The 20,319-nt window shown below is 47.3% G+C and overlaps 1 protein-coding gene across 2 annotated transcripts in view; it reads left to right on the top strand.

Moving 5' to 3' along the window:
- The window catches only part of CNOT6L (CCR4-NOT transcription complex subunit 6 like), a 931,406-nt gene that overhangs the window by 561,271 nt on the left and 349,816 nt on the right, over window positions 1-20,319 (top strand). For both annotated transcript variants that reach the window (XM_078676356.1, XM_078676357.1), the window contains one exon: window positions 4,906-5,060. In XM_078676356.1, coding sequence (XP_078532482.1) covers window positions 4,906-5,060 — 155 coding nt within the window. The remainder of the gene's footprint in view (window positions 1-4,905; window positions 5,061-20,319) is intronic.

Genomic DNA, 20,319 nt, shown 5'->3' with positions numbered 1-20,319 from the left:
TTTTTTTTTTTTTTTTTTAAACCTTTATTGGTGCAAAAAACAAGAACAAATACGGGCCCACAACCATCAGGCCGGCCACAATACTTTCAGCACCATAGCGAACAATACCAGGCCCCAGCGGCACCAGAAGAAACAGTAATAATCAAGGAGCAACTCCAAAAACGATACGCGCCGCTCGGCTAACCGGAGCAGTGAAGGTTAATTTTAAATGCTATAACGTAAACATAAACAGTGAAGAATAAAGATCAAGGAGCACTGAGTCCGAATCATCACTTCGCATCAGGAGTAGGTAACAGCATAGTACGATATTAACCCCAAAAGTCAGTCTAGAAAACAACATGGCGGATCAAGACAAAACAATAGGAGCATCAAATGAGAAATACACGCCACGCGCAGTGCTACCCACTCCCACTAACCGGCGCACCGGACCCAGGACAGAAAAAGGAAGAGAAAAGCGCAGAAAATAGAAGGCCATAGAAAGAAGGAATGAAACAATAATCCCTCCCCCCACCCTACAACAATGCGGAGGCCACGGCCTACCCCCCCCGCCAGCGTGTCTGTCGCCCCATGAAAACCCGAAATATAGAGAAGAAAGAAAGAAATGGAAAAGAATCCCCTAATATTGAAGGAGGGCCATATTATATCCCCGAAATCACCCGAGCTCCCGGCCATGAAAACTCCCCACCACCCACGATAACAAAACAGAGCATCAAAACAGAAAAAGGCACAAAAAGGTAGGGAGAGACACAAAAATCGTTTCATCACGCGTCGTGGAAGCGACCCCTCCCGGGCCCCCACCCATCTCCCAGCAGAAGGAACACAAAGGAGGTCAATCACATCCCCGGCCTGATCTCAAGCGCATCCCAAAACTCTAACCCGGATTAGACACCGCCCCAGATAAAACAAAGAGAGAAGGCAAGCATCGATACAGAGTCAAGTGAGCATACAATGCAGTTGTATAAAAACATCATGCGACATGAGCCCAGTACACACATTAGCCAGGGCCAACCCCATCCCCTTCAATTAACAAAAGCAGTCAGCAGCGAGAAAGCAGCTTAACCCTGGCCCGATCGTGGATGTAGCTTAATGCAGAGTACAACAGGAGAGCCCCTCCCCCCGCGCACATCAGGATAACATGGCTGCCTAAAAGAAGAAGACGAAGCAGGATCACAAAATGGCCACCGGCCATCTGTACAAGGTCCTTTGTCCGCCAAACTCAGTTCAATAAGGGCATCCGAAGGGCAAAAGGTCCACGGGGAGAGGGATGAAGGCCAACAGGCAATAGTCGACATCAAGAAGTCAAGCCAGGAGGAAAGGGGAAACAATGTAGCAGTCTCAGGATCAGAGGGCCGCCAGCCGTCGGCCCCGGGCGAGGAATCCGCAAGTTTAGTATCAGCACAGGCAAAGGGAAACAGTGTAGCACCGTGGGTTGGCAAAAGCAGACTCACACTTGGCTGAAGGCAGGCGCTGCGTTCACGAGTCTCGGCAAACCTCATGGCGTCCAGGCGAGCACACAGCGCCTGGAAGCCATCAATCATCTCCGAGCGGAGATCACGAAGGGCGGCCAGGATAGACCCGTGGGACAGTGAAGGTAGCAGGATCCTCGAGGTAGGCTCCAGCGCCGGTGCTCGCAAGTCGATGTACCGCACTGGCAGGGTAAGGTTGTCCACAGACAGGAATGAGGGATTCCTCCTCAGCCGCGGCAGAACAAAGGGAGCCATGGCGCCGTCACACGATAGTGGATCTGGGGAGGGCGCAGAATGGGCGAGCATGTCCTCGAGACACCAGCGCCGAGAGCAAATCAGGCACACCTCCCGCAAGCCGTCTCGGACCGGGCCGGGCAACGGAGGAAGGGTCAATCGGTTGCGCTAAGCTAGGTCGCCCGGCACCATGTGTCGCCCATCTCCCCTTCGGAGCAAAAACACCAGCCACGAGTTGCCCAAGTCGGCAGTCACAGTACAAGCGGAGTCTGCAGCAGACATCAGCGTCAGTGCGGTGGTGATAGCTGTAGATGGAAAGGCGCCGCATGAGTCATCCGCGCTATCCAGTTGAGCGGATCATCTCCGAGCCTCCAGGAGCCGACGACGAGCGGCCATTGAAGCGAGGGTCCGGGGCGGGAGTCGCACCGCAAGCTTCCCCAGCACCCGAGCGCGCTAGAAGGTCAAAAAAGGGATCGGTGCGCTCAGCACATCCTCAGACGCATTCCGCCGCTGGATATAACCAGGAAAAATATCAGGATTTCAAAGCGGAATGCAAGGGCCGGCGGAGCCGGGCGACTACACGTCCGCTCCGGTCGCCATCTTCTACAGCACCGTGACAAAGAAAATTAATCCTGAAAACTTGAAGAGCAAAGAAATGAAGAAACAAGAGTACATGAAGACAATACGTGGCCGGCACTCAATCTGTCTAATGGTACTAATGACTATTTCACTGGGACTGGCCTGCCTCGGGTGGGTACTACACGCTGCCCTCGCAGCACCTGAGCCTCCTACATCTACAGAATCCCCCCATCAACATGTGTCATTACCCACCCATGATTACCCACCCATGAAAAGAACAGAAGGACAGCTTTCTTTAACAACACTTTCATTCAAATGTTACACCAGCACCAGCTCGTGGTGAACACAACAAACTGTTGGGTATGTGGGTTGCCGCCCCATACTGCAAGCACTGGGATGTCCCTGATTCCTGCTCCTTTTTCTCGAGCTGGTTCGGCCTACGGCTGGTACACTGTGTTCTTTGACGCATTCTATTCAGGTGACACATCCACACGATCCCTGGGGAAGATCAGTAGCAGACAAGCATTCCGCCACATCATGGCTGCAGAGTGGCCAAGCATGGACAAAGATTCAGCAGAAAAGAATGAATATGAGGACAATCATGGGTCTTTCTATCCATCGAATATCTACAATGGTGGGGGAAAGAAAAGGCTGCCACCTATCAGAGATCTCCCTGTCTACCCACATCCCGGAAAATACTGTATCAATAGCAGCGGAACAGTATGGGTGGGAAAAAGTGACTGTGCTTACACACTTCAGCTCAATGGTTCGTCCCTCCCAGCTCTGGTGTCCTCGCTGAATACGTACTTTGTGTGTGGGAACAAGGCCTACACCTGGCTGCCCAAGTCTTGGTCGGGTACCTGTTACATTGCTTGGTTGCTACCCCCCACCTACACAGCCGATGCAAAACACCACATCCAGAAAAGAGGTGTGGTTGATCCGGAAGACACGGCTGGCCAAGAATTCGGTGACTTTGCTAAAGGGTTCCTCCCATTTTGGGGCCCTGTGGTCAATAGCCGCAATCTCCGACATCTCACCAGGGTGGTAGAAGCCACCATCAACGCAACTGCCGGTGCCCTCAGTAACATCACGGCTGAACTTCAAGCCGACCGCCTCATGACTTTACAGAACAGAATGGTGCTTGACATAGTGCTGGCGGACCGTGGAGGGGTCTGCACATTGATCAAAACAAGTTGCTGCATTTATATCCCCGATAATGCACCAACAGTCTATCAAGCAATCCAGAAGCTCCACAAGATTGCTTCCGACATCCATCAGGATGAGGGTTCATGGTCCCTGACAGGCTGGTTTTGGAGCATGGTATCCCAGTGGGGATGGAAGATAATGATTTTCATTACCATCGTTGCAGCCGCATTGTTCTCTTGCTGCCTTTGTGTTCAATGCATGCCCGCACTGTGTGGATTCTGTGCCACCTCTTTGGCACACAAACAAGTGAATTCACACCATCACAATGCCATGATGATGGTAGAGAAAGAGGTCCAGGAGATGATGAACATTGACATTGACTGATTGTTGCCTCTGCATGGCAAAAGGAGGGTCTGTTGAACTGTGCTTAAAAATGACCATCAAGACTTCATTCTGTGTTGCCATGTGCTCGGCAACCTGGTAACGAATTGCTTTCTGTGACTCTGTTGAACCTTGCTTAACCCCCTGCTCCTCGTGGTTGAGCCTCCTCAAAAGCTGCTCATGCACCTTGTCCTCCGGTTGCACCAGAGGTTCAGCCACTTCCTGTCAGCTGTTGGTAATTCAGCCTCTCATGACCAGCGACTGTGACTTGTGACCACCATCTGTGTCCTGAAAACAAAGGCTGTGTGTGTTGCACCACCAGAAGCAGACGCTCTGTGACTACACCTTGTGACGGAAGACAGAGGCTGTGTGTGTGTTGTGCAAGCAGAAACAGATGCTCTGTGACTATGCTATGTGAGCACGGAAGTCAGATCCAATGAACATTGCGCCACCTGAGGCACAAGCTCCTTGGCCACGAGTGTGCCACCCGAGGCTGATGAAGCACGAGGCCTAACTAGAACTGGACAGATGAGAAACTTGCATTGTGTGAGGGGGGTTGCCAGTACTATAAATATGTGTGCGCTGCGGATTGAAGCAGCAGTCTCCGTAGAATTGTCTTTGTACCATTCTGGGACCTCTGTCCTTAGCTCGAGCTAATAAATGACTTGCTTCCCTCCACAGCTGGTTGTCCTGGTCTCTTTTGGTAATGTATGATTGATGCAAGGACCCGTAGATTCAAGGCGTTTTCCCTGCGCCACTGGCTTTGACTCCCCTATTTGGGGGAGGGGGGGGGATCTCCAAAAAGCCGGTTCTACACTGGGATTCAAGATTGTTCCAGTAAATGCTAGGCTTCTCTATAATGATAAAGGTTGTGGGGTTGGAAAGGCAGTTATTGTGGCAGCGCGGCCACTGCACTGCTACCAGTGCTGTCTGTACCTCTTGTATTTGTACTAATGTGTTTTTCCTCATGCACATCTGTTATTATTTTACAGAGCATCTCTGTTCTTGTGACTCCAGCTGATGACCTGCTGAAAAGTGAATTAAATATGGTTCAACTTTAAAGCCTTTAATGTAATGTGTCACCCTCTGTCATCTTCAGGAAGTTGAAACAGAGCAGTACTACGCACTGTTCCTGCCAGCATTAAAAGAACGAGGATATGATGGATTCTTTTCCCCAAAGTCACGTGCCAAAATCATGTGTGAGCAGGAAAAAAAGCATGTGGATGGCTGTGCACTATTTTTCAAACTCGAAAAGTGAGTTTTAAATATTAACAACTTTATTTTTGATATCTCTGCCTTGTTATATATGACATTCATATACTACTGAAAAATATTCTTTTCCACATGAACCATATGATTAGGGCTCCCAGTTTTTCGTTTTTACTGATTTTTACAGATAAATAAAGACAGAAAACTATTTATTTTCCTGCCTGTATTTATTTTTAAATACAGAAAAATACAGAAAATAGGTCTTCTTTGTATGATTTTTGTCTACGGTCAATCATGAGTGCCAGATCAGTAGGTGTACATATTGAGAGGTAAGGCAGAGGAAAAAAGACAATAGATTGCCTAATTAAGTTTAATTAAGTGCAGATCTTCAGTTATTTATGCCATTCCACAATGCAAGTGTTTGCTTTTACACTGTATACTGCTGAAACCTTTGGGACATTCAAATGCGAGTATACGTTCATCAGTCAAATGTGGAAAAATTCCCATTGCAGCTTCATTTATACAGAAAACACAAAATAAAAATGGATAAAAACAGAAAAAATTAGCAAAAAATAAATATGGATACATACAGACGGAAATGTTGAAAAAATAAATACCATAAAACCCGGGAGCCTTACTTATGATACATACTAGGCTTTCTGTAGATGAATGACTTGTAAATTCTTTGTTAAGAAGCTAAATGGAGTGTGATTTTCCAGATGAACCACATTAGTATTGTATTGCTGCATTTATATAGCGCTTCTAACTCCTTTCTGGGGTGCTGAAGCACTTGCCTACACGCGTAGTGCACTACAATGTGTAGGGTGTGTGCTGGGAAGAGTGTTGTTGTTAATCCTGTGTCGGAAGTGTTTCTGTGCTGTTCGTGATGACCATGAGGTGCGATTATTGTGTTATGGGATGCAGCTTTTAGTAATGTGATGGGTTAATAAGTGTGAGACAGGTGCACAGTTTATGGTTTTTGGTAATCTAGCACCTTTGAACAACTCTTAACCCGTTGGCCGCGGCCGCGATTTCGCAGCAGTGCGGCACTTCCTTAAAAATGGGCGGGGCCGCGTCGGCCGTTGGACGTGCGCAGCACTACGAAGGTAGTGCTCGCGACGTCCAACGGCCGACAGCAGCAGCAGTCCCTTCATAGTATTTCTTATTTTTTATGTTCATAGTCCACTTAGATTGTTACTGCATTGGGTTGACCGTACGGTCCTGACCTGGCATAAGTTAAAGGGAGAAATGGATACATGAGCTCGGATTTACTTTGTTAATATTATCTTGTATCTGATTTTCATTGTTTGATGTTAAGAAGCGGTTGTAGTGTGTAGCTAGTTGGGACCTACAGTGGTATACTAAATCAAAGTCCAGAGGGAAGAACCGGTAGGCTGAGTGAGAGAATGGGTAGGCTGAGTGGGATTGTGGGCAGACTGTGGGGAGAGGAAGAACAGGCAGGCGGTGAAGATCAGGCATACTGGGGAGAGACCAGACAGGCTATTGGTAGAAGTTGTCAGAATATTATAACATCTAGGAAAGTGGCTAGTGTGAGACATATTAGGCAAGCAGACTAGAAGGGGTGAGCGGGCAGGCAGACCGAGGGGAAAGTGGTTGATTAGGAAGAGCGGGCAAGCTGGTAAGAGAATAGGAAGCGACAGTAGGGGGAATGAGCACACAAGGAGAAAGAGCAGGGATAGTAGGAAAAGACTGGGAATACTGGGTGTAACGACCTGCTTCTCTGTATGTTTTGGTGCTTCTGTCAGTCACCAGGTCATTACTTACCACATCCGTTCTCAGGTTCCAGAAAGACACCACATTTCACAATACTTACCCAAGAAAGGAATACACACTGACAACATATAAGACCATTGCTGAGGAGCTCGCAAATAACAACAAGTCACAACACCTCCCAATCTAAGAGGGTACACAGCACATGCTCCTCCTAGCAATGTAATTTAGACATCCCTGATGGGAGCCAATTTCCCTCCCGTATCAACAATTGGTAAAAAAAAGGGTCCCGACCTTCCCTCACAAGGAATGCAAACAAATGATATGCTCTAGGGTTTCTTTATTACACGATAATAGGATGACAAAAGGAAGAAATAACTAAACATCACAGTACATATACAGAGAGCCTGAAAATAAAAGCATAGTTAGATAAAGTTAGATATACATGGAACACCTCACCATAATCTTAGGCATCTTGTCATCTGAAGAAGGGTCCGTCTCTCTTTCCCTCTCTCTCTGGTTGGTTCCGGACTCTCTGTTGCACAAACACGTCTGCACCGTGATGTATCATCAGACCGCCAAAACACCAGACCAGCATCTCAGCATCCCTCCAGCTCTCAGCATCTCAGAATCTCTCTGCCTCTCAGAAACTCTGAATCTCTCTCGGACCCCCTTTCTCTAATATAGAACTCTATCCTCTATCGACGCTTCTGGAAGAACCCGCCTACCTTTCTCACAAGATTCCTGTACTTTTCCACACCAAGCACCCAAAAGCAGCTGGCCAAGCTTTTGTTATGGCGCCAATGCGAAGAAGGCACATTCCTCCTGATAAGAACTGGTCTGCTCTGGTTCACTGCCGGTGAACAACACATGTAATCTGAAATATCACCTCTCACCTACAGAGGCTCAGAAGATGGCTGCAGTTTAGAATATGGAGTTGCTCAAGCATAGGCCTCTACTACTTGGAAAGCAGAATAATATTAGACCACGTCAAAGCCAATAGGCTAAAGTCATAATTCACCTAACTCAAATAACACTATGCACTTAATCCCTCAGTATCCACTATGGAGCATATGTGTGCACCATCACCAACAACTCTGCACCTCGACATCCCACACCTTCTATTCTTTGGCAAGATTATTGTAATGCAAGACCATCCTACATTAAGGCTAAAGTAACATAGCACACTAAAATCAGTACACAATGGTGGTGATCGAGGGTCATCACAGATCATCAGACCACTAAAGTGGCTCATTCACTACACTGGGAGAAGAGCAGGCAGGCTGAGGGGAAAAGTGGTAGAGTGGAGGAGTGCAGGCATAGTGTGAAATGGCCTGGGATCGTGGTCAGGGTGTGAGGTTTAGTGGGTAGGCTAAGGGCGTGAGCAAGCAGGCTGAGGGGAAAGTAGGCAGGCTGAGGGGAAAGCAGGCAAGCTTTAGAAGAGCAGGCATAATAACGCAGATTGGATGGGGAGTGGACATACTTGGAGAAGAGTGAGTAGGAGTCGGTAGTCTGAGCCGGAGCAGACAAGCTGAAAGAGAGCTGCTATAACCAGAAGAGTGGGAGGGCAGGTTGAGGGACAGTGGGCAGACTGGTTGAAGGAGAAACAGAAGGCTGAGGAGGTGAGCATGAAGGCAGATCGGGACAGTGGGCTGGCATAGGGAGGTTAGATTAGCTTGAGGGAGAGAGCATGGCGAATAAGACTGGAAGGAGAACAGGCATATCCGGAAGAGACCGGGCATAGAAAGGGAACAGGCAGGATAGGAGGAGTACTGGAAGTCAAAAGTAAGGTGTGACAGCCTTATAAGAGCTGGGAGATTGAGCAGACCAATGTGAGATGGCGGGGTTTGGGCAGGCAGTATGAGGAAGAGACTTGGCATGCTAAGAGGGTCAGTGGGGAGTTTGAGAGGAGAGCCAGTAGGTTTGGGGGACGAGCAAGACTGAGGGGGAGTAGGCAGGCTGAGGGAGAGAGAGAGAGAGACAGCTGCTTATTGAAGAAGTGGCGGACTGGAGAAAATGGGCACAGTGTTAGTACCATTGGAGAGTGGGTTCTCTGAGGGGTTCAGTGAGGGGGTAAGGCGGCATAATTTGGGGGTCTCACGCACATACGCTGGGGAGAGCGGGCAAGCCTTGGGGTGAATGGGAAGAACACAAACATGGAAGAAAGCAGGCGTATTGGGACGAGAGCTGTGGAGAGAAGTGGCAGAGAATGGGTGCAAAGGAAGAAGAACTGGGATAGCCTGAGGCTGTGACTGGGCAGTCTGAGGGTAGAGTGAGCCTAATGTTATAATGACTGGCATAGTTATCTAGTTTAGAGGTAAGTGGACTGGTGTCAGAACCAGTCTTGGGCTCCAATGGCCAAGAAAGAGTTACTGAGCTACAATTGTGGTGGTTGAGGCTTTTTACCGCTGCTGTCCTGGGACCAGACCTCCTAAAGCGCTGCAAATTGAGCACCATGTTCGCCTTACAACATTTGACACTCAGAATAGTGGGGTGGGCAGTCCAAGACTTACAGGGTAGCACGGTGAGAGGGGGAGTTAGAGACTCAGAGCTCAGCAATAACCAAATAGCATGCAATAATGGTTTTCCAATTCAGTACTTATCTTTTATAAAAAGAGAAGTACTTTATTAAACCAAAATGAAATACCCTATAAAGGAATATGTTCATGGGCATAGGGTTTTTCTATAACTGGTACTACAGGGGAAAAAAGCAAAAATGTGTCGCAAGTGCAGGCTCTCTGGGATGGTAATCCTTTAATACCCCACTCACTGTCATTCCATATTGCAGCTTTTCCCACAGGCAAAAGAAGCCAAAATGTCTGGTGAACTCAATTTCTGAGGTGCCGGAATTTCCTCAGTGTAGTGGCAGCGAGGTCCGCAGAGCGTAGGCTCTGATATTGCAATTTCCACATTGTTCCTTTTAAACAGTCAATAATGTTTCACGGAACATAATTAGATGAAAGGAAAGAAAGAGTCGGTTCTGTATTCATTGTTTATTTCAAAACATTTAGCAATGTTCAAGCAGTATATAAGCTACGTTAAAGCATTGTTAGCTGGAGATAAATGAATCTTCGATTTAGGGATTACAGACTGAGGGTCACGTGCAGGCTCTGATAATGTTCTTTACTTCCTGGGGCCTGAAGGCCGGCACAACAAGCTTTAGACAGACTTTGCTGGCTTGTTTTCCCGCGGGCAGTATAGCTTTGGAGGGAGGCGCAGATACTGAAACGAAAAAACTATAAAAGTTTTGAGACAAATATTCGGTGAGAAATGTTTTGAGGGAGTGTGCATTTTTCTATTTTTTAAGATGTTTGATTCAGAGGATTTTTTTCCCTTTCCCCACCGTTACTAGAAAATTCTCCCAAATGTGGCTATTAAAAAAAAGTTAATCTTACCTTCTGTTCTTATTGCTACCCTTTATGCCTATATTTACATAGCAGAAAACATTCTAGCTGGCTGGGTTCACAGCACAAACCTAATGAAACTGCAGGGCTGCTAAGCCACTAAAGAAACAAGCATTTACAATGCAACGGTCTCGCCTTTGCAAAAGTAAGAGCTATTGGCATTGTAAATGACAAACTTTTTATTTATGTGTTGGTTTTGCAAACAGATAAATAAATGGCATTGCCATTTACAATGCCAAAAGCTTAATCTCTCGCCAATGCAAGACCTATTGCATTTGCAAAGCAATCGGTCTTGTATTTACGTGAGTTTGACCTATTGACATTGCAAATGGCACTGCCTTTTATTTATGTGTTGGTTTTTAAAACATTAATAAAAGGCATTGTTATTTACAATGCCAATAGGTAAACTCTCACAAATGTAAGACATATTGCATTGCGAATGCTTGTAACACATGCTTCTGGCATATGTAGCTCTTGTCACCCCGCACCAGACCAGGCTCGACCTGTGTTTACCCCAGGGCTCCCCAGGCACTCCCAGTGTAAACATGGGAAGGCCAGAACAAATAGACCTCAGGGCCTGGGCCAGGGGTCAGCAGGTGACTCCACTACATTTGTACTCTCTCCCAGTTCCCCCAAGCTGTGCGCTCGTTTCTGCCAGACAAGGGTGGCTGGGGAAAGGAGAGGGTGGGGGGCGAGGGGGCAGGGCTGGTTTTAGGTCTCGTCTAAGCCATCCCGTAGGGATGGTGGATGAGATTATAGTAAGGCTTTTGAAAAGTCTCCCCAAACTGCGGATTCGGTACAGTTCATGTGAGCTGGGCGCGTGCACATCTCCAGCCACATCCCACACCATTTGCTGAGCCTCGGCATCAGACTTCAAAGGAAGCCACTCCCCCGCCGCGCAATGCCAGAGCTTGTTTTAAGCAGGATCTGAATTACCTCCCACCATTCCTTTGCTCTCTTCAGCCACTCCCCGACGCTCGTCTTGTTTACATAAGTTTTAATGAACGTTTATATATTATTTTGATAGGATTCGTTTTTCACAATGTTTATCCGTTCCTACTTTTGCGTGAACATAGTAGTTTGCACCTTCTGTGCTCGGTTTCATTTCAGACTGTTGCTGTTTCCTCTAACAGTCTTTGCATTACGTATCAGCATGGGCGCCCATTGACCGGTGGAAATCAGCCTGCAACATGGGCTCCTACAGTGTTATACTTTACTTGAGCAGTTTCACTGTTTTTTGTTCACCGCTTTGGATCAAGGCATACCCTTTGAGATTGCTAACGTTTTAATGATTGCGTTACCGCAATAAGATGGCGGCCACCCTCACTTTCATTTCTCGCTCTAGTTCTCTGGCACAGTGACACGTGACCTCAGCAGGTCAGCGGGGTCGCACTTCCTTAAAACGCGGCAGAGGCGTCCCGAATGCCATGCATCAAACCGCATGGTAACCTTGCGAAGGACTTTTTGGTGGAACTTTCGGTGAGTTGCCACTAGTTTCCTTTCAACAGATGTTTCAGTTGGCTTATTGCAATTTCTTTCACTCTTTACTCAACAGCACTTTTTGTATCAATTCCAGATGGTTTGCTGTCTGACCAGTAACGCCAGGTAATTTACATTTACTACACAGGACTATTTCTCACTTGCTTGTCTAGTTGGAGGTTACTTTCTTTGCAGCGCTCCTGCGTGCCGTTGCGCTTTTATGTTTTTTTGTATTGCACCATGCATACGACAGTTGTGTGTCAAGTAGGTGGTTTCTTTGTCTTTTTCGTTTTTTTGTGTTCACTTTAGTTCTTGGGTGCAGTTCATCTTGGCATGGTGGCACTGTAGCATGCTTAGAGCACTATTGATCACGCAGGAAAAGTAGGCAAATCGGTGATGGCAACTCTTGTACTTTCTACTTTTTCATTTTCTTCTTCACTCGAGAGTAAAGAAAATGGTAGTGTCACCTATCTCTTTTTGTAGTGAAACATTGGTGTCTCACTATTTTGGTAGCGACATAACAAGACAGTTTATTAATGTTTTGACCACCTTAATGCATACATTTAGAATTAATTTGTATGTTTCTCTTGTATTGCAGTGGCCCCACTCTATCTATCGCCCTCACTCTATCTATCTATCTATCTATCTATCTATCTATCTATCTATCTATCTATCTATCTATCTATCTATCTATCTATCTATCCATTGCCCTCACTCTGTCCATCTATCGCCCTCACTCTGTCTATCTATCTATCTATCTATCTATCTATCTATCTATCTATCTATCTATCTATCTATCTATCTATCTATCTATCACCCTCACTCTATCTATCTATCGCCCTCACTCTATCTATCGCCCTCACTCTATCTATTTGTCTATCTATCACCCTCACTCTATCTATCTGTATATCTATCCATCTATCTATCACCCTCACTCACTCTGTCCATCGCCCTCACTCTGTCCATCGCCCTCACTCTGTCCATCGCCCTCACTCTGTCCATCGCCCTCACTCTGTCCATCGCCCTCACTCTGTCCATCGCCCTCACTCTGTCCATCGCCCTCACTCTGTCCATCGCCCTCACTCTGTCCATCGCCCTCACTCTGTCCATCGCCCTCACTCTGTCCATCGCCCTCACTCTGTCCATCGCCCTCACTCTGTCCATCCCCCTCTCTCTGGCCATCCCCCTCACTCTATCCCTCTATCGCCCTCACTCTATCCCTCTATCGCCCTCACTCTATCCCTCTATCGCCCTCACTCTATCCCTCTATCGCCCTCACTCTATCCCTCTATCGCCCTCACTCTATCCCTCTATCGCCCTCCCTCTATCCCTCGATCGCCCTCCCTCTATCCCTCTATCGCCCTCACTCTATCGCCCTCACTCTATCGCCCTCACTCTATCTATCGCCCTCACTATCTATTTATCACCCTCACTCTATCTATCTATCGCCCTCACTCTATCTATTTGTCTATCTATCACCCTCACTCTATCTATCTATCGCCCTCACTCTATCTATTTGTCTATCTATCACCCTCACTCTATCTATCTGTATATCTATCTATCTATCGCCCTCACTCTATCTATCTGTCTATCTATCACCATTAACAGGAAGGGGGGGTTAAAGGGGATAAACGGAGAATAGTACCAATACGTGCCATTTTGCACTTGCTTATTTTGTTTTCTCTTATGTACGAATACTAGAAATTGTTAACCTTAACTGTAAATTACAAACGCGCTTATTTCTTCTCAGATCATTTTTTTCCCCTGATTTTCACCATGTCACAGCACCTTTTGGAGTGTAATTTCTATCCATTCCAAGTCACGTTGTCATGTCCTTTTCACAACATAGGGTCTCCACCTATAGACAGGTGTATCCAATCGCTCACATTGTCACTATTCTCTGTTTATCCCCTTAACCCCCCTTCCTGTTAATGCGCTCTGCAATTATTGTCACTATTTCTTATTACTGTCATACCATATGTCCTTCCCAGCCCTGAAGAGTCACATCCTTCACACGGTGTGACGAAACACGTGTCGGCTAGTTGTATTTCGTATGTACTGATCAAGATTGAACTATAAACGTACACTTAACGTCGCTGGATCTCGACCTCATTTATTGAACTTTTGTCTTACTCATCGAGTTCTTACAGAAGAACCAAGTAATTTGAAAACGTGTGCACAGGATTTGTCTACATACCTCGGGAGCAGGTTCATTAACCTTCTGAACTCTTAATGGACATGGAACATGTTTAATCACATGCCACGTGTATCATTTCCAATGACCCATATAATCTTTAAAAGTAAGGGAGGCGGGAGCAGTTCGGACCTGGTGAATTAGAACATTTGCATGCTTCTAGAGGCTCGTCAGTGCGGCACGGCACAGAGCAGACAAGCCATAGCACGTAGCAGCCATACCAACGGCACATAGGCGCTATACATCGCCGATTAACATACCAACTGCACATAGGCGCTATACATCGCTGATTAACATACCATTCTAGAACAAGGCGCAATATGTTTATGTATTTGTTGAAGTCGTAGAGAGTATTTGCTTAGAGAGTATTTTTTCTATGGCGATAACATGTGGAAAGTAAGTCGGCTATTAGAAATTGGTACGTTTAGTGTTACCAATCCAATAAAACATACCCCATCTCATCTTTCAAACAAGTGCTCACCATGACACAGCCCCGTCTCTTTCAGACTGACTTCCTGGGGACCTCCTTGGAAGCTGTGTGCACGCCCTACCTGTTGTTGGATTGTTCTCCTGTGTCCCTGTGAGTTGCTGCACCTGGGATTACCACAGCACCTCGCCGGACCCGCTTCGCGGGTCCCGCAGCGTCTTGCTCGTAAAACTGCTGTTTGACTGGGAACTTGTGGAGAGGAGCGCGGGTCAGGCTACAGCGTCAGCGGGGCTGCGAGCATAAACGCCGCGACTCCAGTGTCCAGGAGTCCCTGCGCGCCCGATTGAACACACCTGGGCTGCTCTCCCCGCTGGCCACGCCCCCCCGCCAACGGAGTGAAAAGTAGACTTTGCCGCCGGCTTTTTGGGACCTCCTTGGAAGCTGTGTGCACGCCCTACCTGTTGTTGGATTGTTCTCCTGTGTCCCTGTGAGTTGCTGCACCTGGGATTACCACAGCGCCTCGCCGGACCCGCTTCGCGGGTCCCGCAGCGTCTTGCTCGTAAAACTGCTGTTTGACTGGGAACTTGTGGAGAGGAGCGCGGGTCAGGCTACAGCGTCAGCGGGGCTGCGAGCATAAACGCCGGGACTCCAGTGTCCAGGAGTCCCTGCGCGCCCGATTGAACACACCTGGGCTGCTCTCCCCGCTGGCCACGCCCACCCGCCTATCAGCCTATGAGTGTGCCTTAGTCTGTTTAAAGGCGAATCGTGCTACCGCTATGCGGGAGCGAGCGGGAGCGCGCCGGGAGAAGCCCGGGACAAGGGCGGGACCGTCTAAGGCCGTCATAGGCCGGATTAGGCTGGGCTGGGTCTACCCTTTTTTGCTTGTGTTTTGAACATTGGTTTCCTCTCCTGGTAATTTTCTTATTACTTTTGCATTTATTACGGTTAGTTATGCCTTCTCCGGCTAGGGAGGCTACTCCCACGAAGCCGGGAGGGGCAAAAAACAGGACTCTAGATAATTATTTCCCCCGGGCTGTGGGAGAAGTGGATAAAGAAAGCACCTTGATCAAGCTCAGGGCAGAGCGCAGGCGCTCTATAGAAAATTTGAAGATTAGGCCCCTCGGAGATAATTCTATGTCACTTAGTGAGGAGTCAGCCTCGCTGGATGATGTTCCACTTTTGCTGAGGGACTGTACCAACAACCCGACTGACCCTACCATTAACTTAACCCCCTCTAACAGCCAAAGTAGTGTGACTATCGATTTAATTTCCCAGCCCCTACCGGTTACCAAAACTAGGAAAGTTAAACCCAAGCTAATCTCTGTGCAAGGGGAACATGGGCCCCCACCGAATAAACGCAGGAGGAAGTCGAGGGGTGTTCAAGGAAAAATGAAACCAAAAATCCCCCACTCTGATTTCGGGAGGACAACAAAACTTCCCCTACCCCCGGAGAGGTCACTGGAAGAGGAACACTTAACACCCCCTGAAAAGGTTACCACTGTTGCCGACTTGATAGATGTTACGGTAAACAAGGTTACCAATGTCGCCCCTTCTGTTGTTCCGCTAGGAAATCTTGTATTTTTGCTCAGGTCCCTACTACTGCCAATTAGCGAGAGCATCAAAAAGGTTGAGATTAGACTCACCATTTTGGAGGCTACATTAAATAGTATGAAATCCTCGGTTGGCCTGCCGGGCAGATCTTCTGAGAGTACTCCCGCTTCAATGGCCCCCCAGAAGCCCCCTAATAGGGCAGTTAGTTTAGCCCCCCCCAGGTCACCACTGTCACCCCCCCCCCACAACCCTCTATGATTAATTCAGTCCCAGCCCGTCCGCCTAATCCTAATAGGCCATCTTCACCTGCAGGTTCAGCTCCCTCAATACCAACTACTGGTAGTACTGCTCTTCCACTCCCAATGAAGCCTCCCCCTAGGCCACGTAGGCCCAATCTCCCCCCAGAGGCAAATGATTTCACGGTAGTCATGGCTGGTGTTCCCCCACTTGAAGTGGGCGAAGTTGAGAACTTTTGCTCATTGAAAAGTAAGGTAATCAAATGGTTGAATGTGAACAGACCACTTCCGGTACACCTCAATAATGAAATCATCATGGTGAGAAGGGTGCCTTGGGTGGGCAAAACAAACAAATCTATAATTGGGGATTGCATACTGGTGAGTTTTAGAGACGCTGGGACCGTTATGCATATATGTCGAGGGAAGAACAGATCATTGGAATCAACAATTCAGACCCTCCATGTGTCTTTTTTTTTCCCCTCTATCCCAATGCACCCCAATCAAACCCCAATGCACCCCAATCAAACCGTTGATAACTGGATGAGGGTCGCCCGGAGGGGCAGACATTATGATTTTTAACGCTCGGCCAGTTTATCCTCGCCCGGAGTTACCCCTCCATAGTTTCAATAGATTTAATTGCCTGAATGGACTTGAGGGGGTTGATTGACACACGGGCAGACTTACCAACAGAACGGGAACTGTATCCCCAGGAGCTGTAAAAACAGGGGACTCTATAAGAACAGTAGATTCTTTAATGGAACTGGAGCAGCAAAGCCCCCTGGTACAACACACCTCACCAAGTAGGGTTAGGAGTATTGAGGCAGACGTGCCCAGGATTACAGCCATTGAACTCATAGGGGGAAGAAATGGGCTGGAAACAGGTCGGGTGGAGACTGTGGAACAAACCCGAGCCCCATGGGGGAACAGAGCAGGTCAATGAGGCACTGAGATTCATTTCCTGGAATATAGCAGGTTTGGCAGCTAAATTCAACAACAAAGAGTGGCGTAATTATATTAGCAATTTTCATGTAATTAGCCTACAGGAGACATGGGCCCTTGATAACAGTAACTTCCATATGCAGGGGTATAAATGTTTCTTTGTCCCAGCGCAAAAAACGAGATCGGGGAGAGCCATGGGAGGACTATCCATTTATGTAGATCTAAACCTCCCGGGCAGCTGGTCAACCCCAGACTGGAACTCCCATGCCATACAAGCAGCACGGTTCACCGGGAAGGGTCTAAGACTCACTGTTTTCAATATTTATAACAATGGGGCTGGGGTTGACCACACCTTATTTGTAGGAGAGTTGGAAGATAGACTGGGTCAGGAAATTATAGCTCAGAAAAAGGGGCAGGCACCTGCTCTGCTGGCCATGGGAGACTTTAACTGTCACCTATGCTCGGCTCAGGACCCAAATGATGTTGATTGGTCCCATTGCCCCGTAGAGAACGGACCGCATTTCTCCCACACGCCGGATGGGTCAGCTTTTAGTAAGCTCGGACTTAACTACGATCTAGAGCACACTATCAATATGATGGGTGTGCAGAGGGATGGCTCCCTCCCACCTACATTCAAGTGCAGAGGATGCTCATCCATTATTGATTATATCTTGGCTTCTAGACTTTTAATAAATAGAGTCATTAGTGTAGGGATTGAATGGAGCAGCTTTAGTGATCACAACCCCCTTGTCTTGGGGCTGTGGTATCAGGCGGGCTCAAAAGGCAGATACCAAGGTATAATTACGGAAAAGGTAACAGACCAGGGTAGGAGACTAAAGTGGTCCAAAATAGACGGGGAAACTTTCTATAAATCCCTGATGGATTCTGGTAAATCCGCCATTGATGATTGTTTAGACATGGCTGTTCAAGGCTCGAGGTTACTTGAAGCATTTGACCAGATCGCTTATCTTATAGATGGTCTATTAAAAACCAGCATGCCCACAAGGAACCCCTGTAACCCACGATGGTTCGACAGAGACTGCTCAAAGGCCTTGAGGGAGCTCAAAAGCAGCCTTAAGAATAAACCAAGGTACTCCCTACAAATCATGGTGTGCAGGAATAAATACAAGAGGGTGATTAAGAGGAGGAAATTAGCCTTACAGGGAGAAGCGTGGGCAGATCTTAAAGAAGCGGGGGAAAAAAGGGACATGTCCGGGTTCTGGAGAATTATTAATCAACCTACTTTCCAGGAAAATAACACCCCGGAGATAGGATCCAATATTCTCCCAGAACAGTGGGTTTCTCATTACAAGGGACTGTATAACTACGAGCCAGGAAGCAGCGAAGAGCATCCCGAGATCTCACACCAGGGCTCTGTAATAGAGTTTACCATCAAGGAGATCACGGCAGGAATAGAGGGACTGACAAAAAATAAAGCTCCTGGCCCTGACGGAATCCCCCCTGATTTGTTTCTGAGCTGTGTAGAACTTTGGGCTCCCATAATGACCAGGGTCATAAATACTGCCATCACTTGTGGCTTGCCACCGTCCTGGTCTATGGCCATAATCGTCCCTATTTTTAAGAAGGGCAACAGGGATGACCCTAGGTGTTATCGCCCGATTTCCCTGATCGATGTATCGGCCAAACTCCTGGGAAGGGCGATCCTTAATAGACTGTCCGAGTGGACCGAAGAAAATAACACCTTCTCGGACACTCAATATGGATTCAGGACGGGGAGGTCCACCAGTGATCAATGCCTGAACCTCTATATGCTGACAGCCAAATACACCATGGCCAGCAATGAAGCCATCTACATGGGGTTCATGGATTTGGCAGCAGCATTCGATTATGTTAACAGGGAGAAACTTTGGGTCATGATGTCCCTCATGGGGATAGAGGGTGGCCTAATTAATATCTTAAGGGAACTTCACAGCGATACCTCTGCTAAGGTTCGCTTTAGTAGGGAGGGGGGGCTGACCGACTCATTTCCTTGTAAGAGTGGGGTTCGGCAAGGTTGTATTCTTGCCCCTTTTTTATTTACCCTTTATATAAATAAATTGGAGCAGTTTTTGTTAAATTTAAAAAGAGATTGCCCAAGGGTGGGGACGCGTCATATTCCGGTTCTGCTTTATGCAAATGACGCGGTCCTACTCGCACGTACGCCTAGGAGCTTACAGATTTTGATTGACGGTTTTGTCAAATTTATGGGCTCCCTAGACCTTTTTGTTAATTTGGGCAAATCATATGTGCTGCTGGCTGGTAACAAACCTTGCACCAAATTTACGTACACGATAGGAAACCACAAAATAGAAGAGGTCAAAACATTTCCCTATCTAGGTGTACTTTTTGACGGGGCTTTACAATTTAATTCACTAGTTGAGGATCGCTGCAGTAAAATGATCGCTACCAATGGGGCAATAGCAAGCTATGGTAGGAGGGTAGGCAGATGGAGCCCTGAACAGGTGATGAACCTGTATAGCTCCATATGCTGCTCCAAAGTGACCTATGGGGCAGAGGTATGGGGTTTTGTTAATACTGTAAAAATTCAGCGGGAGGAAAATAAATACCTAAAACCCATCCTGAGGGTACCCCCAAGCACTGCGGGCTTTATAGCACACAGGGAATTAGGGAGGCCTTACCTAGAAGATCAGGTAAAACTTAGGCCAATAGTGGCCTGGTTAAAAATTTGGGTCAACCCTGACGCGTCTCTAAGCAGAGAAATTTTAAATGATTGCTTAGAAAGGGATAATTGTATGAGAATACCATGGCTCAATTATGTAAAGAGTACCTTAGAGGCCCTTGGCTATAGGAACCTCTTCACTAACCCTGCAGCAATTACAGCCCAGCATAAGACGTTAGTAAAAAAAGCTTTTCTGGAGCAAAAAGCACAACAGAGAGCTGAGGCGGAAGGGCTTAAAAAGACAGTGAGGGCTCACAATCTGGCCAAGAGCGTCGAGGGTATGGAGCCATATTTGTACCTCATGCACAACGCTCAGGATAGATTTTTGATGTGCCGCCTCAGATTAAATTTACTGCCTTATATATTGGCATCACCAGCAGGGTTATTGGCATCACCAGCAGGGTTCTCAACAACAATTGAGCAGAAGGGATCCTGCGGCTGCGACAATAGGTCTCCGCAGGATTCCCTTCACTTTGTTCTACTCTGCCCTTTCTTCACCATGCCTAGGCGCAGATTTCTAGTGAAAATTTTAAAACAAGCAAATTTGGAACATGCTAATGAGGCCCTAACATACCTACAGAAAGCATCTGACCCGTTAACATTATGCTGTATAATGAACTTCATCAAAGTGGCGGTCCGTTTAAGGGTAACCAGAGGTGAAGA

The sequence above is a fragment of the Lissotriton helveticus genome, chromosome 2_1 (assembly GCF_964261635.1).
Source record: "Lissotriton helveticus chromosome 2_1, aLisHel1.1, whole genome shotgun sequence".
NCBI lineage: Eukaryota > Metazoa > Chordata > Amphibia > Caudata > Salamandridae > Lissotriton > Lissotriton helveticus.
Note: the sequence above shows the minus strand (reverse complement) of the source record. Positions and strands in the feature narration are given on the sequence as shown.